The sequence below is a fragment of the Chrysoperla carnea genome, chromosome X, assembly GCF_905475395.1.
Source record: "Chrysoperla carnea chromosome X, inChrCarn1.1, whole genome shotgun sequence".
Taxonomy (NCBI): domain Eukaryota; kingdom Metazoa; phylum Arthropoda; class Insecta; order Neuroptera; family Chrysopidae; genus Chrysoperla; species Chrysoperla carnea.
Window position 1 is genome coordinate 35715598 of NC_058342.1, and position 18726 is coordinate 35734323.

The following is an 18726-nucleotide window of genomic DNA, read 5'->3' on the forward strand; positions in this document are numbered from 1 at the left end:
TATTTTCAATTAATATTTTATAACTTTACGTTTTTTATGACATATATGCAAATGTTTGTACAAACATGTAACAAAAACAGTATAAAAAAATTTTTTACAGGGGCAAAATCAACAATGAATTTGTTGTAAAATGGTTAACTGACCAGAAAATTTCTTAAAATTCCAAAATTTTTTGATAAAAACCAAATTTAAGAAATAATTGTGTACCGATAGAAAATTTTTTAAAAGAGATAAGTGATGACTGGCGATAATCGGGAGAGTTCGGCGGTCACCGGCACCGAATGCTTGGATAACGTATTAGATAGACAAGATAATGAAGAATTGGAATTAGCTGTTATGGCAAACTTACAAAATTCATCAAAACCACCTGTCAAAAATGCACCAATACCAGATCGAGGAAATTGGTCCAGTAAATTGGATTTTATTTTATCGGTTGTGGGCTTAGCTATTGGTTTAGGAAATGTTTGGCGATTCCCATATTTATGCTATAAAAATGGCGGTGGCGCATTTTTAATACCATATTTTATCACATTATTTTTGGCGGGCATACCCATGTTCTTTATGGAGTTAGCACTTGGTCAAATGTTAACGATTGGTGGTTTAGGAGTATTCAAAATTGCTCCAATATTTAAAGGTACATTCACGTAGATCATTATCATCTGTATTTTTACCTAAAATATATTGTTCTGAATTTAAGGAATTGGATATGCTGCAGCAGTTATGTCCTGTTGGATGAACATTTATTACATTGTAATTTTAGCTTGGGCTATTTTTTACTTCTTTATGTCGTTACGTGCAGGTGCGATTTTTTGAATTTTTTTGTTAAACCGTGAATAAAGATATGAAAATTCGCTACTCAGAGGAGTTACCCTTCCCTCTAGAACTGGATTCACCATTAATTTACCTGGCTAAGTATGTGCCGTTGAATTTACGAAAGTTTTGTTTGCCAACCGCTGGTCTCGTTGGCAAACATCGTACACTTATTGTGGGAGATTTTTTTAGAGACGGATTACATTCAAGAAAGTCTCAGAGCGTACGATATCTTTCAGCAAATAAAAATTGATCTATCAGTGAAATATCTGTACTTAAGACCGTCTAGAGTTGTGAATACAGATGACAATTTTAACGCATGTTACAGCAAAAAATTTACAACAAATAAACTAATTTTAAGCATTCAACCAGGCATATTATCAGGTATTTTTTCTTAGAGCGGATCATCGACGTATCTTTACTCACAGTCATTTATTTTTCCTGGTCTTAAAGTTCGTATTTTTTGTTTCTCTTTCTTACCAAAATTCCTTCAAAATGATAGACGAGCATACAGTAAAAAGAATATAAATCAGCATGATCTAATTTTTTACCATGGCGGCCAAAATTTCAGCTGTCTAACTATTGCGATTTATGAGATATTTGCCGCTGATAATCAGACAAACGAACAGACAACAGAGTTCCGTTGGTCACCCTTCGGGTACCGAACTCTATAAAGTACTAGTTGTATATTTACTTGTTATAAGAACATCAACAGCCAAGTGTTTACTTAAATCAAAGAATTCATCACTTAACATGAGCTGCGTTCTTTAAATGCCATTTCTACCACAGCAAACGCCTTTCGCGAAGGCTTAAGCAGATTGCTTATCTTTTAAACTTTAAACTCAAAAAAAAAACTCAGGTCAAATTTTTTCCCCATGAGAGAAGCAAAAAAGAAAAACGGAATTTTAAAAATTGTACTTGATTTTAAGATGTACCATGGCGAACCTGTAATAATTACTGGAACACAAAGAGTTGTGTAAATCCGTATGATCGAGCACGTCTTTCCTGTTGGGAACAATATAACATGAATAATACAGTAACAAAAATTTGTGCCGTAAATCAATTTAATATATCAGCCAATGATTTAACAGATCCCGTTAAAGAATTTTGGGAGTAAGTTAACCCTTTTTGAATCTTTCAAGAAATGTCTTCAACCAAAAATAACTTTTTTTTTCAGGCGACGAGCTTTACAAATATCTGACGGTATTGAACATGTTGGTAGTTTACGTTGGGAATTAGCTGGAACTTTATTGTTAGTATGGATCCTTTGCTACTTTTGTATTTGGAAAGGTGTCAAATGGACTGGAAAAGTTGTGTATTTCACAGCTCTTTTCCCATATGTTTTGTTAACTATTCTCTTAATTCGTGGTGTCACATTACCTGGAGCTGCCGAAGGAATTCGATTTTATGTAATGCCGAATTTAAGTAAATTAAGGGAGTCTGAAGTATGGATTGACGCAGTCACACAAATTTTCTTCTCATATGGTCTTGGTTTAGGCACTTTAGTCGCCCTTGGAAGTTATAATAAATTTACGAATAATGTTTACAAGTAAATTCTTTTGTTCATTTTAGAAATCTTGCCGTTACTACAAAATTTTTTATTTGTTTGTTTGTTTAGAGATGCGTTAATTGTTTGTTCGGTCAATTCGAGTACCAGTATGTTTGCAGGTTTTGTAATCTTCTCTGTAGTCGGGTTCATGGCGCACGAGCAACAGAAACCTGTTGCAGAAGTAGCTGCTTCAGGTAATTCATGTGATTTTCATTTTTTTTATTTTTCACGTTTGACTAGGCCACATTGTCTGATGTAAGGGAAAGAGTCTAAAGATATTTATCCCCTGATGATCTAAAAGTTGGAACTCTAAATGTATGTTTTAGAAATAGAACAAAGAAACCATTTAAAAAGTATGCGAGCAAGATAAGTCACATTTTTATTGATCCCTCTTCTCGGGACAGACCGCTCGTAAAACGTATGATGAAGACGCCCGATCCTACATATCGGTCTCGGTGAGCCGGCATCAAGTCCGACACGCTAACTTCACTTCAATCGAACTTAGTCCTTATTTATTTTTTTGGGTAAAAAGCTTTTTAGCTGGACTCTTTAAGAAATTAAACAGGAAAATACAACAGATCTTTTCATTGTAATGTATCTCAAACTTATTTACTGGTTACGTTAGACTTAAAAGGCATCAAGTCCACATGGGATAATGTCCTCTTACCGAGCTAAAATAAGTTCCTGGTATTCGGATTGAGGAAACCCAAGTTCGTAATCCAATTAAAGTGAAAACTTTATCCAATTTTTTTTGTAAAAAACAAGTAGGTTTGACAATAACCACGGGTAGGAAAAATCCAATTAGGTATAGTCAAAGATATAAAAGATTAAGGGGATAGATTCCTTACTGGTCAGTGGAAAGGCGTATTTCTCTTTGATTTCCCTCTGTTAACATAATGTAATTTTATTTATATCCAAAATAGGACCAGGTTTAGCTTTTCTGGCATATCCGTCGGCAGTACTGCAACTTCCTGGAGCTCCATTATGGTCATGCCTGTTCTTCTTTATGATACTTCTAATTGGTTTGGATTCACAATTTTGTACAATGGAAGGATTTATAACGGCTGTTATTGATGAGTGGCCCCATTTATTACGTAAACGAAAAGAAATATTTATTGCAATGGTTTGTGGATTATCGTATATCGTGGGATTGTCTTGTATTTCACAGGTAATATTCAACGGCAATAGTGATATTTGTTAACGTTTCGACTCTGACTAAATAAAGTCATTAGAAAAGAAATTCCCTTCTTCTGATAAAGTCATGTCTTCAAAGATTAGAATCTTTGAAGACATATTGATCAGAATTGATAATTCTTAATTTAATTTGTCGATCTTCTTAACGTCACTAGTAACTCATTAAACAGTGACAAGACAAGCAGCTCCATTTTCCCACTTCTACCTCAAAAGGATTTGAAAAGTATATCAGTTTTCACTAGAAGAAAGGGAAATTTTAGTTGATTCTACCATTCAAATCAACAATTTTCCACGATTTAGAAGTTCCTTCTATGAATCCTAAGTATGAATTTGTCAAAACTGAAATGCCTTCCAATCCTGTTCAAGGCAGAACCAATAAAATGAGGCCCCCTAACTAAGCTGTCGAAACTTTAAGGTCAATAAATTTGTATTTATAAGGGATACTTTTTATTTTTACAGGGTGGAATGTACGTTTTCCAAATATTAGATTCGTACGCCGTAAGTGGTTTTTGCTTACTGTGGATCATATTCTTTGAATGTATTGCAATCTCATGGGCATTTGGTGTCAGTCGATTTTATGATGGAATCAAAGAAATGATTGGATATTATCCAATTGTATGGTGGAAATTTTGTTGGACTATTACAACGCCAGCGATATGTGTTGTAAGTATTCTGAATAACTCACGATCTGGAAATTTTGTAGAAAAGACATACAAAGTGTTGCATTTGTAACGAACCAGTATTTAGTATAAGAAATACATTTGTTTGTATTTTTATTTTTATTTTTTTTAAGGGAACATTTATATTTAATTTGATACAATGGACACCGATTAAATACTTGGATTATTCGTATCCATGGTGGTCACACGTATTTGGATGGTTCACAGCCTTAACCTCAATGTTATGTATTCCTGGTTATATGATTTATCTATGGTACACAACACCTGGAGATCGTGATACGGTACGTACTTACAAATTCAAGTTTTTCCGCTGAAATAATACGTTTTATCTTGTATCAACCATTTTATTGACTTGATATCTTCTTTTATACCTTCCAAGTATGGAGGATCATTTTAAATAGGAGTCAGTGTAATCAAATAACAGTTCTTGTATTGACCAGAATGGCGCTTGTGTAGCAAGAGGGTGTTTGATGTGAACTTCTCTATTAACTTGTTCAGTTTTCGCTCTATCTCTTATGACTTTGGGCTTTTATTTAAAATGTTCTCTTTTGCTACAACAGCGACATCCTTATTTAATGCTTTTCGTCCCATACTTTCAAGCACTCTTTCCTTGGTCTACACTTAATTTTACTCCCTCAACTCAAACTCCTTTCAAGTCTTCTTTCATTCTTTGGAAATATCCCAAACAGACTAATTTTTCTAAATTTATTTCAAAATAAAACTGTTATTTCCAGAAAATGCGTTTACTGGTTCGAATAGAGGACGATGTACCAACTGTACGAGCTAAAATGCAAGCCGAAGCTCAAGCCGCTGCTAATAAAGCTGTAGAAGTATAATTGATAGTTCACTTATTATATCATTCCATTGTTTTTTGGGCTTTCAAAAGTTTTAGCCCAGTTTTAAAAACATTGTATAAAAAAAATTCAAACAAAATTTGTCCTACACATATCCTATTATATATTTTTGTAACGTCAAGTCTCAAATTCAAATATCAAAACTCCAAAAAATCATACTCAAATTGAAACAATAACATGCATTCGGGGTCAAATCATGGGCTTCCATTTACATATCGAAGTAGATTTTGATATAATATTTACAGGCCTGAACAATAATTCAATAGATGGCTCAAAAATTTTTTATACATTTTTACCCCTTCCTCTATTTTTGAGGCCTATCAATAAATTTTTAAAAAGAAAAAACAAAAACCTAGTGAAAACTATGTCACGAGCAGAAATATGATGTATATCAAGAAAATATATAAGAAATGACAAGACTATAAGCACCCGTGATTAAATTTACAGCACCTGACGTTGCGTACTTTGTACTGCTCATCACCTGTCTTTCTCTCGGGCGAGACAAAAAAAGATAGGCGTAATGCTTCTTCTGTCATCTCTACTCAAGTTTCACGTCCTTATATATATATTCTTGATATGTATGTTATTGATATATATATGTGGGTAAGATCGTCCGCCATTTTTATGATAATGTCAAATAAAGATGGCGAGCGATCTTACACACATATATATAGAACCCTACTGGCAACATTGAAATGAAACCACATTCTTCACCTAATTTATTGCTCATCGTTTTTATAAACTTGACTCTTAGAATTCGCATAGAAATTTTTGTAATTAAATAAAGAAAATCGGCCATAATTACCCAAATGAGTGAATTCGATTTCAAATTTTTGTTTTTTTTTTAAAGAAAAAAACAAGGAGTACCTTCGAGTTACAAAATTATTTCGTAGTGAAATTTAATTTTAAGTATTTAGGTTTTAAAATTTCAAAGCAAAATAAATAATTTTTAACAAGAAATAGATGTTAGTATCCATTTTTAGTCTCTAAACGTCTTAATGTTTGAACGAAACCGATTTTTTCAAACAATGTTGTTTAATATTAAAATTAATTTTTATTTCCTTAGAAGAAATTTAGATTCTTGTTTTTCGACATAATTAATATGCCATAATCAGAGATGCAAATATAATTTTTGAAAAATAATTCACATTTATTAATTAACCGTAAAATATTTTTTAAAACTTGAACGATTCGAGCAGTTATTAAACAACATTGATGAATTAAAGTTTATAAAAAGAAAAACTGCCTTTTTTTGATAATTTTTCACACATTTCCAAGAAAATTCATTTGGACGAGATCATTTATTTATTAAAGTACTTTAAAGAGAAAAAGTACAACGTTATTAACTAAAATCGTACTTTATTTGTTTTATATAATTATAGAGGAACATTAGTTGTGAAAACCAAATTTTTTTTTTTGGTTTTCCAAAAGTTCCAAAAAAAACCCAAAAAAAAAGTTATATGTAAGTACTTTTTTTGAAAAGTAATCAAAGAGTTTATGTACATAGAGAAAGCGAGGGATGTGCTAGCCTGTAAGTGGATATGATATGATGAATCAGAGAGAAGACTGTTAGGGAGTTCCCCTGTGTCCTTTCCATAGTCATATGTCATAATCATATGATGCATAGAGATTTTGTGTCGGCTAAAAAGTGTTTAATATGCAGATTTCCATATTCTCCAATGTGACCGCAGTTTTCACAAGTAAGTAATCAAATAATACCTGTCGAAACATTTGAAATAATACCTGTAAAAAATATCTAGCCAATGACATATAGATTAGACAAGGACACAGGAGAACTGACTTACAGTCTTCTCTCTCATTAATCATACCGCAAGTTGTGGGCCCTGGCATCCTCTAGTTGTATAAACTCTGAGAGTAATAGGATCGGTGTACATATCTGTTTTTTAAATTTACGACAATGCATAAGTATTGCACCAAAGAAAGTGTCGAACCTTTTCGAAAATGAGATATGTATACCGGGACCTTTTTATAATAATTAATTAATCAAACTTTTATTGCAAATATTATATTAATTAAATGTATCTATTTATAAAAAAAAAAAAAAATAATAATCCAAAAATTAAAATCCTTAAAAAAAAAAAATCAAAGTCTGTATTCTGTTAGTATGTAAGAAATTTCAAAAATATTAAAAAAATTCAAACTTCATTTTTGTAATTAAATTCCAAAGTTTTGTAATTTAAATATATTCAAATATATATATGTCTTCCAGGTTTAAAACACCGCTATTACGTACATTGAGCTCTGTTCGACATTTTTTTGTTTTTGGTCTTAAATAAAAAAATCATAACTTAACTAAGAACGATTATATTGTTGTTGTAATTACCCCCCCCCCCCACAGACCCACCATAGTATCATGCCTCGGACAATTGAAGAAAATCGACAATTATTTTAACAGAATTGATTAAAACTTAGTTCACAAGGTAAATATCGGAAATGGCTCCAATGATTTTCATAAAAATTGGTATGCAGGGGTTTTTTTTGGGGCCAAAAGTCGATCTAGCTAGGTTTAATTTTAGAAAACGTCGTTTTATCCCTGTTTTCAGGAATAACTTAAACATTGACTGAAAAATATGACTCTTCCTGACATCTATTGGCGACGAAATAAAGTACATTACCAGGATATTCAAATTGGTATTTGTATAGAGAAATTTAAAATGGCGTCTGGTGATCGCCATAATGAATTTTCATTATTACCTTACCTTTAGTAGCACTCTCAAGGTTAAGACAAATCGATTGGCGTAAGAATCATAAAAATCGACCCACAAGTTTGGTCTATAGTGCGCCACATACCTTCTTTTTTCACAAAATGGCGTCTAGTGATCGCTATATTGAATTTTCTTTACTTACCGTATCTTCAGTAGAACTTGTATGGCTAAGACAAATCAATTGACATAAGAATCATCAAAATGGGAGGACCTGTTTGGCTTCTAGTTTGCCACGTAGGATGTTGAATATGGAGTACCCACAAAGTTGGTAAATATCATCAAGGAAACTTACGAGAGGTATACAAACTTACCGACCCCTTTCCCGTCAAAACTGGTGCAAAACAGGGCTACTTACCTTCCCCCTCCTATTCCTAATAGTACTTGACAAAGTGATGAGAAAGGTCAATGAAAACAGACGCAGAGGTATCAGGTGGAAGATGACAGAACGACTAGAAGATATTGATTATGCTGATGACCTTTGCATTATGTCACATAATATCAATGACATTAAAGGCAAAATAAACGACCTAGTCGAAGAAGGTAACAAGATGGAACTGAAAACCAACGAAGGAAAACCAAAGAGCTGAGAATAAACAACGCCAATAACGAAGATCTTATCATTAACAACCAACCCATAGAGCGTGTACGACAGTTCCAATACCTCGGAAGTATTGTTTCTGAAAACGGCGACACTGATGAAGATGTAGAACAAAGAATCAGAAAAGCCAAGGCAGCGTTTGCGCAACTTCGACCCATCTGGAGATCACACCAACTCAGAAGACACACTAAATTGAAAATATTCGAGACTAATGTCACTCAGGCGAAACAACAGCAGTGCCAAAGAAGCACTTAAGTGGAACCCCCAAGGAAAAAGAAAGATGGGCCGACCTCGTCATACCTGACGAAGAACCTTTTAGGAAGAAATTACTGAAGAAGACAAATCCTGGGGAGAAGTCAAGACCATGGCACAGAATCGAGTTCGTTGGCGAGCATTTGTTGTTGAGGCCCTACGTCCCCCTCGGGATCATAGGACATAAATATATAAATATATAAACACATTATCACTCCTTTGTGTCGGGCAGTCGGGTAATAATACAAGCACTGATATACAATAATGTTTATATCGGGTATTTTAACAATTAACTCAATATTGTTTATTTTCACTTGTTTATTTCATTTTAAAAATTTGGCAAGAGATAATATACTCCATTAAAGCCATTAATAGAAATTTTTTACATTATTTTCATGCGTAGAAGACACTCCTGGAGTTCGGTGCAGTCCTCACAACACATCTTTACCCGCTATGAATCCGCTGATGTCTAACTAAAGCACTATGTGTAATAAAAGCTTTATTACAGACATTACATGAAAATGGCCTTTCTCCAGTATGAACACGTTTATGGGTAAATAAACAACTTCTATCAGCAAATCTCTTATCACAAAAATCACATGAAAATGGTTTTTCACCACTATGAATACGTTTATGTTGAACTAAAATGTTTCGCTGATTAAATGATTTATCACAAATATCACATGAAAATGGTTTTTCTCCGCTATGAATTCGTTTATGTCTAACTAAACGATCACGACGACCAAATTTCTTGTTACAAGTATCACACGAAAATGGCTTTTCACCTGCATGAATTATTCTATGTTTAACTAAAATACTGCTATCAGTAAATGTTTTACTGCAAATATTACATGAAAATGATTTTTCTCTACTATGAATTCGTTGATGCCTAACTAGACTACATCGTTGAGTAAATATTTTATTACAAATATTACACGAAAGTGACTCTTCACCATGTTTTATTGGTACACTGTCTTCCAGAACTTCTGTTTTAATTTGCACATGTTCCAGAAATTCAGTTTTATTAATCTGTCCATTTTCCATTTGAACATCACTGTCTTCTAATATTTCATTTTTAAGTACAAATTCTGTATTTAACTGTTTTTCCAGTTTAATATTTTCTTCATTGATTAACAAATAATTATTATGCAATGAAGTATTTTCCATTTTTTTATATTTCAAACTAAATATTGCATCAAACACCAATTTTGACTTTTAATGCGACGCCATTATTTTTTAGCACGTGTCAGAAACACGCCATTTAGGGTGCGTTCAGATGTACACTGCGAGTGCAAGCACCGTTCAGTGCTCTTACTGAATCACCGAAATTGAGTACTCTTATGTATTTGTTACTAAAATAATAAGTACCCGTTACTGTCGTATCTTTACGTTACTTGTTACTTTTGATACATATTACTTAATAAAATTTCAATTGGTTTAAACCAGTATAACGATATTAGAATGTACAATTTTTGGCCAAATAAAGATATTTTTCAAACGGATATGAAACGAATTCGAGGAGAAAAACAGGAATACCTAACGATCATAACAGTTTAAATAAAAGGGTCCTTGTGGAAATAAATCTGTACTTAAACTCAGAATACTTAGCATGAAATTGAAAAAAAGAATTTGTGAAGTAAAACTGCCTCTGAAAACTTCAAGATCCTTTCTTTGCCCTTAAAATGGACACAGAGGACCCCTTGGTCTAAGTGCTAGGGACCCACTATCGACAACCTCTCTAATGTCTTATTATTGTCCTTAAAATGAGCCCAAAGATTTTTTATTTTTACGGATTGTATTTATTTGTTATTTGACCCACCCTTGGAAAAATCCCCAGTTATACCAACGCCTCTATGTCAGAACTTAAGTAACTTTTTTTTTTTCGAAAACGTTTCGGAATTTTCGTAACACCCTGCGGTATAAATAAAACGCAAATAAAATTAATTTAAATAATTTATTTATTTTTCTTTAATAAAATACAAAAATTTATAAAATTACAACTCAAATTCTTTAAAGGATGTCCTAAAACTACCACAACAGAAGAGCAGAACAATTACGAGAGTGCAGTTCGTCTTAGAATTTCATTCTTTATATCTCTCTGCTCATTCTTCTAATAAGGTAGTTTTGGGACACCTTGTATACAAAACACAAACGTTTTTTATCATCAATGATAATATTGTAAGTGAATGATTTCGCGTGCAAATCATGTAAACGCTCACTAATTCACATATCAGAATGGGCGACTCCCGTTTTTGAGGAGTATGTATTCCTTTTCCCTATTACACAACCAATTCTGCCAAGTTTTGATTTCAGAACAACTGAAAATTTTCTGTATTATAACACTAAATTCTGGCAGAGATAGGATTTTTCGCAAATTTTCAACAGTCTATTGTACAAGGACCTCGCCAACAAATGAGCCAGGGGTGGGAGGGATGTGTGTAATTGAATACATAAAATTGATAAAGTAGATGAAAAATTGACGAAACTCGATTTTTCTAGCGGGGATTATAAACCGGACAAACAATAAAAATTTTCGAGTTTTTAGAGAGGAGAGAGCTTGGCGACGTCCTTACAACTATAATTTTTAATTTGATAAAAAACTGTTTCCTTGAAAATCACAACAATTAACAAAGTTCGAATTTAATAAAAACGGTGAGCAATTTTTTTAAATAGTCAGGTACAATTTACAATCAGTCTGAGTTACTGAACCTTATTTTATCCATAGAAACAGTTTTTTTAAACATTCAACAACGACGAATCTCGAAATTTTTTTAGAGAGTGTATATATACGTCTTCTTAAGTTTTTTTTAGCTAAATCCATTTTTGTCTTACATACAAACATTTGATTTGTAAAAAAAAAAGTGGATCTTTGGTTTCCAAATATGCCACACTCTTTCAAACTATTTTAAAAGTGATTCAAATTTGAAACACAGTGCTTTCAGTGGCCTTAAAATATGAAATACAAGGTACTGCACGAAAACTTGCTGATTTTTATTAGCCCCCAAACACCAACAAGGTGGTTTCTAAGTTGTGTCTGATTAACCCATATCGGGGCCAATTTCCCAGGGCTCTGAAACGATGTAAAAATTAGACAAAACAACAAATTTTCTTGCTACACCATGTACAATTAATTTTTGACGTAATAAATTTCCAATTTGACACAAATTGATCCCGATTTTTCTCAATGGCAAGTCAAAAATTCTATTCGTTATATACCTTAAAATGACTAGAATTACGTATTTTTTACGAAAATCTTTTGGGGATTTCACTTGTCAATGTTTGATTTAATTCTGTACAAAATTCAATTCTTTTTAACGAAAATTTCGAGAGTACATATAAACGGTTTAACCTCCAAACTCGATAGATTTTTTCATCGTCGATAAACAATCAACTTAAAGTTTTAGTGGGGGCTAAGTAGGTTCAAGTCAGTGACGTAACTACCGAAGGACTAGACGGTACTCTGACCAAAAAACCTCGTATTAGACTAGCAAAATTTACCCCATATTCGGAATGTAAATAAAATAGGTTGCAACACGACAGAAGAATTTCCAACAAGTTTCGACTTCTGTTCGAATGCTAACTTGGAAAATAATCCGTTAATTCGGCAGGATTCGCGTCAGCCGTTCATGTAGTTTAAATTTTTATGCATTCTCAAATGTTCGAAAAAAAATTAAATGTCCACTTTCGAGACAAATTTTTAGAAAATTCTTCAATTTAAATATAAAAAGATTTATCACAAAACAAATAGAAAATGGATTTTTCCATCAAACTTACAAATTTTTTGGGATATGTGATAATTTTGGTCATTCTAAAACAATTTTTCTATCAATTTTCGATAGATAAAAAATCCTTTACTTAATTTGTCTTGCGAGAGATTTTTTTTTAAATAAATTTTCTTTGTGAAAAAAGAATCATTTTCAACTTTAATATAAAATTAAAAATTAAAAAAATTAAATCATTGAGATCTAAACTTAAATATGCAAAATGTCCCAAACAAATGTATGACACTGTACTCATGACTCGAGACAAGTTTGTATACATTTTCTTGGAACACTCAATATAGTACTGCAGATAGGAGAAATATTTTAAACCATTGTGCTATTGATATTAAAAGCATGTAATTTGGAGCATTAATGAGTTCCCAGCAGGCCCATACGCACGGGTTTTGGGGGGTAAAAAATGACCCATCTGTAGTACTATTCCTTAATTTTAACATTCCTAAAAAAAAATTAAAAAAATAAAAAAACCAAAATGCTTGAAACAATTAAAAAATGCTTGAAATAAAAAATCATGTTGCCAATCTTCTAAATTTTGTTAATTCTCGTTGCCATCCAATCGAAAATAAAATTTATTGGTCGTATATTCATTTTTATTCATGTACGCAAGCGCAATTGCTACACTTGCTATTAATAAAATAATTACTATAATCCCAGACATAATCACTGAAAACAAAAATAAATAAATCATTTAATTAATTCCGCCAATAAACAAATCATAAATTTTGCGTAAAATATTTTAGGGCTTTAGGGCAAATTCGTTTATGAGCTATGAGTCAATCAAGCTAAAACACAAATTGGCTACTATGGCGTAAAGAATCACTCTAGCCTAACCTAACAGGAAATACAAGAGAAGGGTTCTGGAATAGAGCGACGTAATTAATGGAAGCTTTTTTATGAATAACCGTATATTTATGAATGGGTACGTGACTACAAGATAGATATGGTCTGAGTATAATCTTCGGCGTTCCGAAGATCTTATATCGCTTCAAAAGACACTGGCTAGGCGGCAGGCACGCTGAATGACTGTGCCTAGCAGCGCATCACGATTATTGCAGGAGCTGTCACTTTAAAGAGGAGGAGGAAACGATGTCTCATCTTCTCTATCTCTGTCTCATTTAAATCAGCCTTTCTTTCACGACCTCTTCGATCTAAAGCCGCTGACGTCAAAGCACTCTTGTTTTTCTTAACAGTTTTAAATTGAGCCTAGCAGTGCATCACGATTAATGCAGGAGCTGTCACAGTAAAGAGGAGAAAACAACGTCTTATCTTCTCTGTCACTGTCTCATTTGAGTCAGCCTTTCTTTGACGATCTCTCCGATCTGAAGCCGTTGACGTCAAAGCACTATTGCTTTTCTAAACAGTTCTAAATGGTTCATAGAGTGTAGAACCTTATGGTCTAAATGTGAATCACTCCAGGGCAGCCACTCTTATCCAACTTACGTTGATCTTAAGATCATTTTCGTTTACTAAGATACTTATATCTTTTAGCCATGAGTTAAAAGACCATGGATATCTTATTTATTAAATAAAATCTTAAAATAACTCAGCAACATTCAATGACCTTCAGAAACGTGCAATTTCAACAAATCTTACAATGAATTGTCAAAATTAAAATTATTCCAAAAATAGACCATGCCAAGAATAAACAAGTGCAAAAAAAAAACAGAAAAATTACTGAAATTAAAACAACCCAGAAAAATAGATCATGCCAAAATTATACAAACTCAAAAAAAAAGCTTATCAAATTTATTTTTAAAATGCCCAAAAAATAGACCATGCCAAGAAAATACAAAACCAAAACATTATTAAACTTAAAACTATCAAAAAAACAAAAACAGATCATGCCAATAGTTTGAACCCATTGTACTAGGATAACTGAACACAATGAAAATTAAATTCGAACATTTTGAAACATTTTTATTCGCCTGAGATTAAAACAATTTATTTTAAACTCCTGAGATTCCACAAAGCCCCTAAATACTTGTTATTGTTTTTATAGATAGCCCCAATTGGTGTCATTGAAAAGATCATCTGGATATTTGTAAAACATATATTCAACAATTTTTTCAGTAGCATCTGGAAGCGGAATTATTAAGCCTTTAATCATTTTTTATTTAAAAACAAAATTATTTTCCATAATCAAAAATGTTGCGCTATTGGAAGGAAAGGAATTGGGTTTTTGGATTATTCTTACGAGATACTAGCATTAAATTTACAATCTGCCAAAAAAAAAAAACATACTACATTTTATCAAAAATAATTTTTGCATGCACACAACTTTGTTGTACTCGGTCCTTTTAGGCTTTAGCAGGGCTTACTTCAAGAGTAAAGAAGTCAACCGGGAATTCGGGACCATTGAAATAAAACAGAGAAAGAGTCTGGAACTTTATTATGCATGTATTGTACATAAAAAACTTCGTCTTGAACCAACCCCATCAAAATCCGTTGCGTAGTTTTAAAGAACTAAGCATACATAGAGATTAGAGACCGGCAGGCGGAAGCTACTTTGTTTTATACCATGGTTGATGATAAAATTCCCTGACTTTTCTCTTTTTCACGAAATTCCCTGACCTTCTCGCGAACAAGTGGCATACGAGCAGTGCGTCATTACAAACATTCAGGCCTTTTTACAATGAAGCTCTGGTAACACCCAAAATGGATCAAGCACAACTTAAAGACCTGTTTATAATAAAATAATTACCTAAAACTGATGTTGAGTCCATGTCATTAAAATTATTTAAAATTCCCAATTGACATTCTTCCTCCCATTGTGCGGGTGTCAATAAAATTGGTTTTAAAATTCTCTGGAATTCATTAATTTCACAAAATTCATCACAGTTTGGTAACTTTAGTAAATATGGCTGATCGTTGAGCGTCTCATTTTTAAAATATATCTAAAACAAACAGTTCAAGTTATTTGTGTGAACCTGGCATTAAGTGACCCGTAGTCCAGTCGACAAGCACCATTTTATGCATAATTTATACAAACAACTTCTTCATTTGTAACTGAAAAGTTACCAAAACGTAATTCCGAATGAAATGGCACCTTGATCATAATTTTTCGTGATCAAGTTTGTCTCAAAATGGTGTCTGTTGACTAGACCCCTAGACATGTGACGTGTCTTATTGTTTAAGGGTCAACTTGTAACTTGATAAGTGGTATAATTACAGAAATTCCAAAAGAATCGTTGCGCTTTTGTAATTCAAACATTAAAGCGCTCGCATATGGTGGACTTATAAAATTGTAAAGGTTGAGTCCCATTAAAACGTTTGAAATTGTTGTATCGTGCGCTGAATATATCCACATGTTACGATTTGGATTTAAACTATTGTGGATTTTTGAGAACATTCGTTCAATCATTTCATTAAACAGTAATCCTAAAAATGAAAAATTTACATTTATTAATCAATTTCCTCCTGGCAATTGACCTCCTCTCAAGCCAAATGTGATCTCATCCTGGACGGAGACGCATTATGGTCATGCACGGGTATTAAGAATGTACTCACTCCCAAGATCCTTTGACTACGTTCTACCCTCTCCGGTATCACAACGGACCCTATGGTCTAAGTGTGTCCCACCCCAGGATAGTCACTCTAATTTAACCTTAATCAACTTTCATGCAATAGGTCTAAAGTCAAGCGCAGTATTTGACATAATCTTTTCAGAATGGTCAATTCAGAATATTTTCAATGAAAATTTGTATAGTTTAAAAAATTAAGAACCGTTCTTTTGAATTTTTCCGTCGTTCTGAAATGATTGCCAAAGACTGCACCAAGTCCTAGATCAAGTATAATTTGTTTTGTATTTTTGATGAAAAGTGAACAAACCTATTTTCAGTCTTTGTAAAGTTTTTGTAAAACATTGAACTTCAAATGAAATACTGGACCATTGTTTTAATGGATTTGGATAAATTGGCTGTGTCCAATTTGGTAATGTTAAGTTGTACAGATCGTTTATAAACAATGTATCATAAAAATATGATAAGTCCACTAAACTATTGATATTTTTTTCGGCATGTTCCGTAATATACGCATATAATTGTTGATTTTTTTCGTTAATTTTTCGAAATATTGGCGATTCCATTGTTTTATTGAATTCATACTCATATTTTGGACATTTTTTTGAGCCAGCTAAAATCTAAAACAAATGGAAAAAAATATAATAATTATTATTCAGGACCGATTCAGTAATCGTGCGATCTAAATCGTTTTTAAAACGTTCGGTTACTATCTGGGAGAAACTTACATTATCGGCATAATCTGGAATGGTATGTACTGGAATTGGCTGCCAATCCTAAAAAAAAAAATGAATTTTGATTGATTGGAACCAGTATGAGATGAAATTTAAAAAAAAACTAAACTTACATGAACTCCACTCCAAACATCGTCCGCTGAGGGTGGAAATAAACCGGCTAAATTACTTAAAGCACTCATGATAGTTCGATCGACATCTGTGGAATGAATATAGACCTCATCAAATCGATAATGCTGGGATAATAAACGTGCGTAACGTTCTCGAAGCCATTGTCCTAAAGCAAAATGTTGGGATTTTCCTCTCTGAAAAAAAAAACATGAAGAATTTCTTAATATACAATTTTATTTCCAGTATCGTGGTATTTATTTCGAATTTGAACACACGTTTGTTTCATTCGAACAAAAAGAAGACGCTGATGAATCAGACATCTTCAAAACCACCTCTCTCCGTTGATCTACGATAAAGTGAATAAGTCTATTGTTTGGAGATAAATATGATTAAATATATTAAATATTACTTACATTAGTCAACTGACCCGGGCCAAGTGAGGTCCATAATGAATAATTTGCATTTGGGTCTGTTGGATATTGTAAAATTGGTGTACGATCTCCATGTCTAAAAATCTACCCACAAAACAAATATTAGTTTAATTACTATAAAAAAAAAATCAAAAAAATATAGAAATGGCCCCCCGCATAATGGAAAATTTCGAAAAGTATTATAAAATATTTCACAATGATTCTAAAGCCATATTTTGCGAATCTTAAAAAAGAAGATGAGTGTTGTAATCAAGCCTTTAGTACCTGAATCAATAAGCCCTCGATGTTCTCCTTGAGAAAATTTCATTTCCTGGAGGTACTTTCCAGTAAAAAGTCATATTACGTAGAAAATTACAATATTCCCTTTAAAAAATTAGGTCCTTATTTCTTCTACCTTTTTACCAGTCCTTGTTTCAGCAAATGAAAATCGTTATGAAATATTTATCATCCGGTATTAGGAAACATTGAAATATCTATGCGGAAATTTCCTATTCTAATCAAAAATGATCTAATTTTTAGACCCCTCCAAGAAAGTAGCAAGAAAATGGGACACCACTTTGACCTGACCATCTTACAGTTTAAATAAATTCAAATATATTCGTAAAATCGAAAAATCACAAGGAATTCTAACAAAAACAATCTAAATTTGGACACAAAATTATTGAAATTGGTCTTAAATTTTAACATTTTTATCATTAATTGGAGGGCCACTTCAAAATTCTTATCGTCCTTTATCCTTTCCAAAAACAATTTAAAAAAAAGTACACTTACAATTGTTGTAAAAATCGTATCCTTTGAAGTAACACTACAATTAAATTTATAAAAACTATTTATAATAATTAATATAAAAATCACGTATTTTTTGAACATTTTTTTAAGTTGTACGAGTTATTTCAATTCGTTTAAAAATTTGTCTCAAAACATATTCTAAATTTGTGAAGAGGTTTTGTGTTGAATTAGAGATATTTCTTCTCTAATAAATTTCTTTCTGAGTCCAAATTTCAAATAATAAATGAATAATGATTTTTGTTACAAAATTTATTTAAAAATTGATAACATATTGTTATTTGGATTTCCACGTTTCATAATAATAGTTTTCATTTGTGTAAACTTATGTCAAATTTAAGAAATAAATATTTTACGTCAAAATAAATAACACATTTTTTCCCATATACTTACAAATAATAGACTGCTATTTTAAATATCACAAACGTACATTAAATATAGACTGACAGTGATTGTATTTATAATCCGAAAAAATAATAGTTTGAGTAATTATCAGTCAAGTCAAGACACAACTAAAATTTCAATTTTCAAACCCTTCTTTTCGAGTAACTTATTCGGCGTTATTATCAATTTTCATTGATAATAACACCGTGAATGTTAATTTTCAAGTTATTAACTGTATCTGGTTTATTGGAGGCCATTTTTTAATTCCGAATTTAATATTTAACCTTCAGGAAACCAGTCTAGATAAGGAGTGCTATGCT

At 32.2% G+C, this 18726-nt stretch overlaps 3 protein-coding genes across 5 annotated transcripts; 1 reads left to right on the forward strand and 2 right to left on the reverse strand.

The window, feature by feature from the left end:
• The first annotated feature begins 179 nt into the window (after nt 1–179).
• LOC123302624 (sodium- and chloride-dependent GABA transporter 1) lies at nt 180–5937 on the forward strand. Its single transcript, XM_044885647.1, has 9 exons — nt 180–634; nt 698–799; nt 1740–1923; nt 1988–2359; nt 2429–2553; nt 3283–3527; nt 4013–4216; nt 4347–4514; nt 4968–5937. Exons 1-9 carry the CDS (start codon nt 238–240, stop codon nt 5067–5069), a joined length of 1899 nt encoding a protein of 632 aa, XP_044741582.1. The 5' UTR covers nt 180–237; the 3' UTR covers nt 5070–5937.
• Nucleotides 5938–8977: 3040 nt separating this feature from the next.
• LOC123302666 (gastrula zinc finger protein XlCGF71.1-like) lies at nt 8978–9777 on the reverse strand. Its single transcript, XM_044885709.1, has one exon. The coding sequence runs from the start codon at nt 9705–9707 to the stop codon at nt 9108–9110; it is 600 nt and encodes a 199-aa protein (XP_044741644.1). The 5' UTR covers nt 9708–9777; the 3' UTR covers nt 8978–9107.
• A 2842-nt stretch (nt 9778–12619) lies between these two features.
• On the reverse strand, nt 12620–18265 carry LOC123302646 (prostatic acid phosphatase-like). 3 transcript variants are annotated; one of them, XM_044885683.1, is made up of 8 exons: nt 18008–18265; nt 17219–17320; nt 16808–16999; nt 16689–16736; nt 16271–16580; nt 15612–15820; nt 15144–15336; nt 12620–13105 (listed from the first exon to the last, which is right to left on the reverse strand). In XM_044885683.1, the coding sequence occupies exons 1-8, from the start codon at nt 18104–18106 to the stop codon at nt 12978–12980; spliced, it is 1281 nt and encodes a 426-aa protein (XP_044741618.1). In that variant the 5' UTR covers nt 18107–18265; the 3' UTR covers nt 12620–12977. The 3 variants fall into 3 exon arrangements, with proteins under 3 accessions (XP_044741618.1, XP_044741619.1, XP_044741620.1); XM_044885684.1 differs by lacking the exon at nt 12620–13105 and adding an exon at nt 14370–14518 and having other exon boundaries at nt 18008–18261; XM_044885685.1 differs by lacking the exon at nt 12620–13105 and adding an exon at nt 14526–14661 and having other exon boundaries at nt 18008–18261.
• Between the last annotated feature and the right edge of the window lie 461 nt (nt 18266–18726).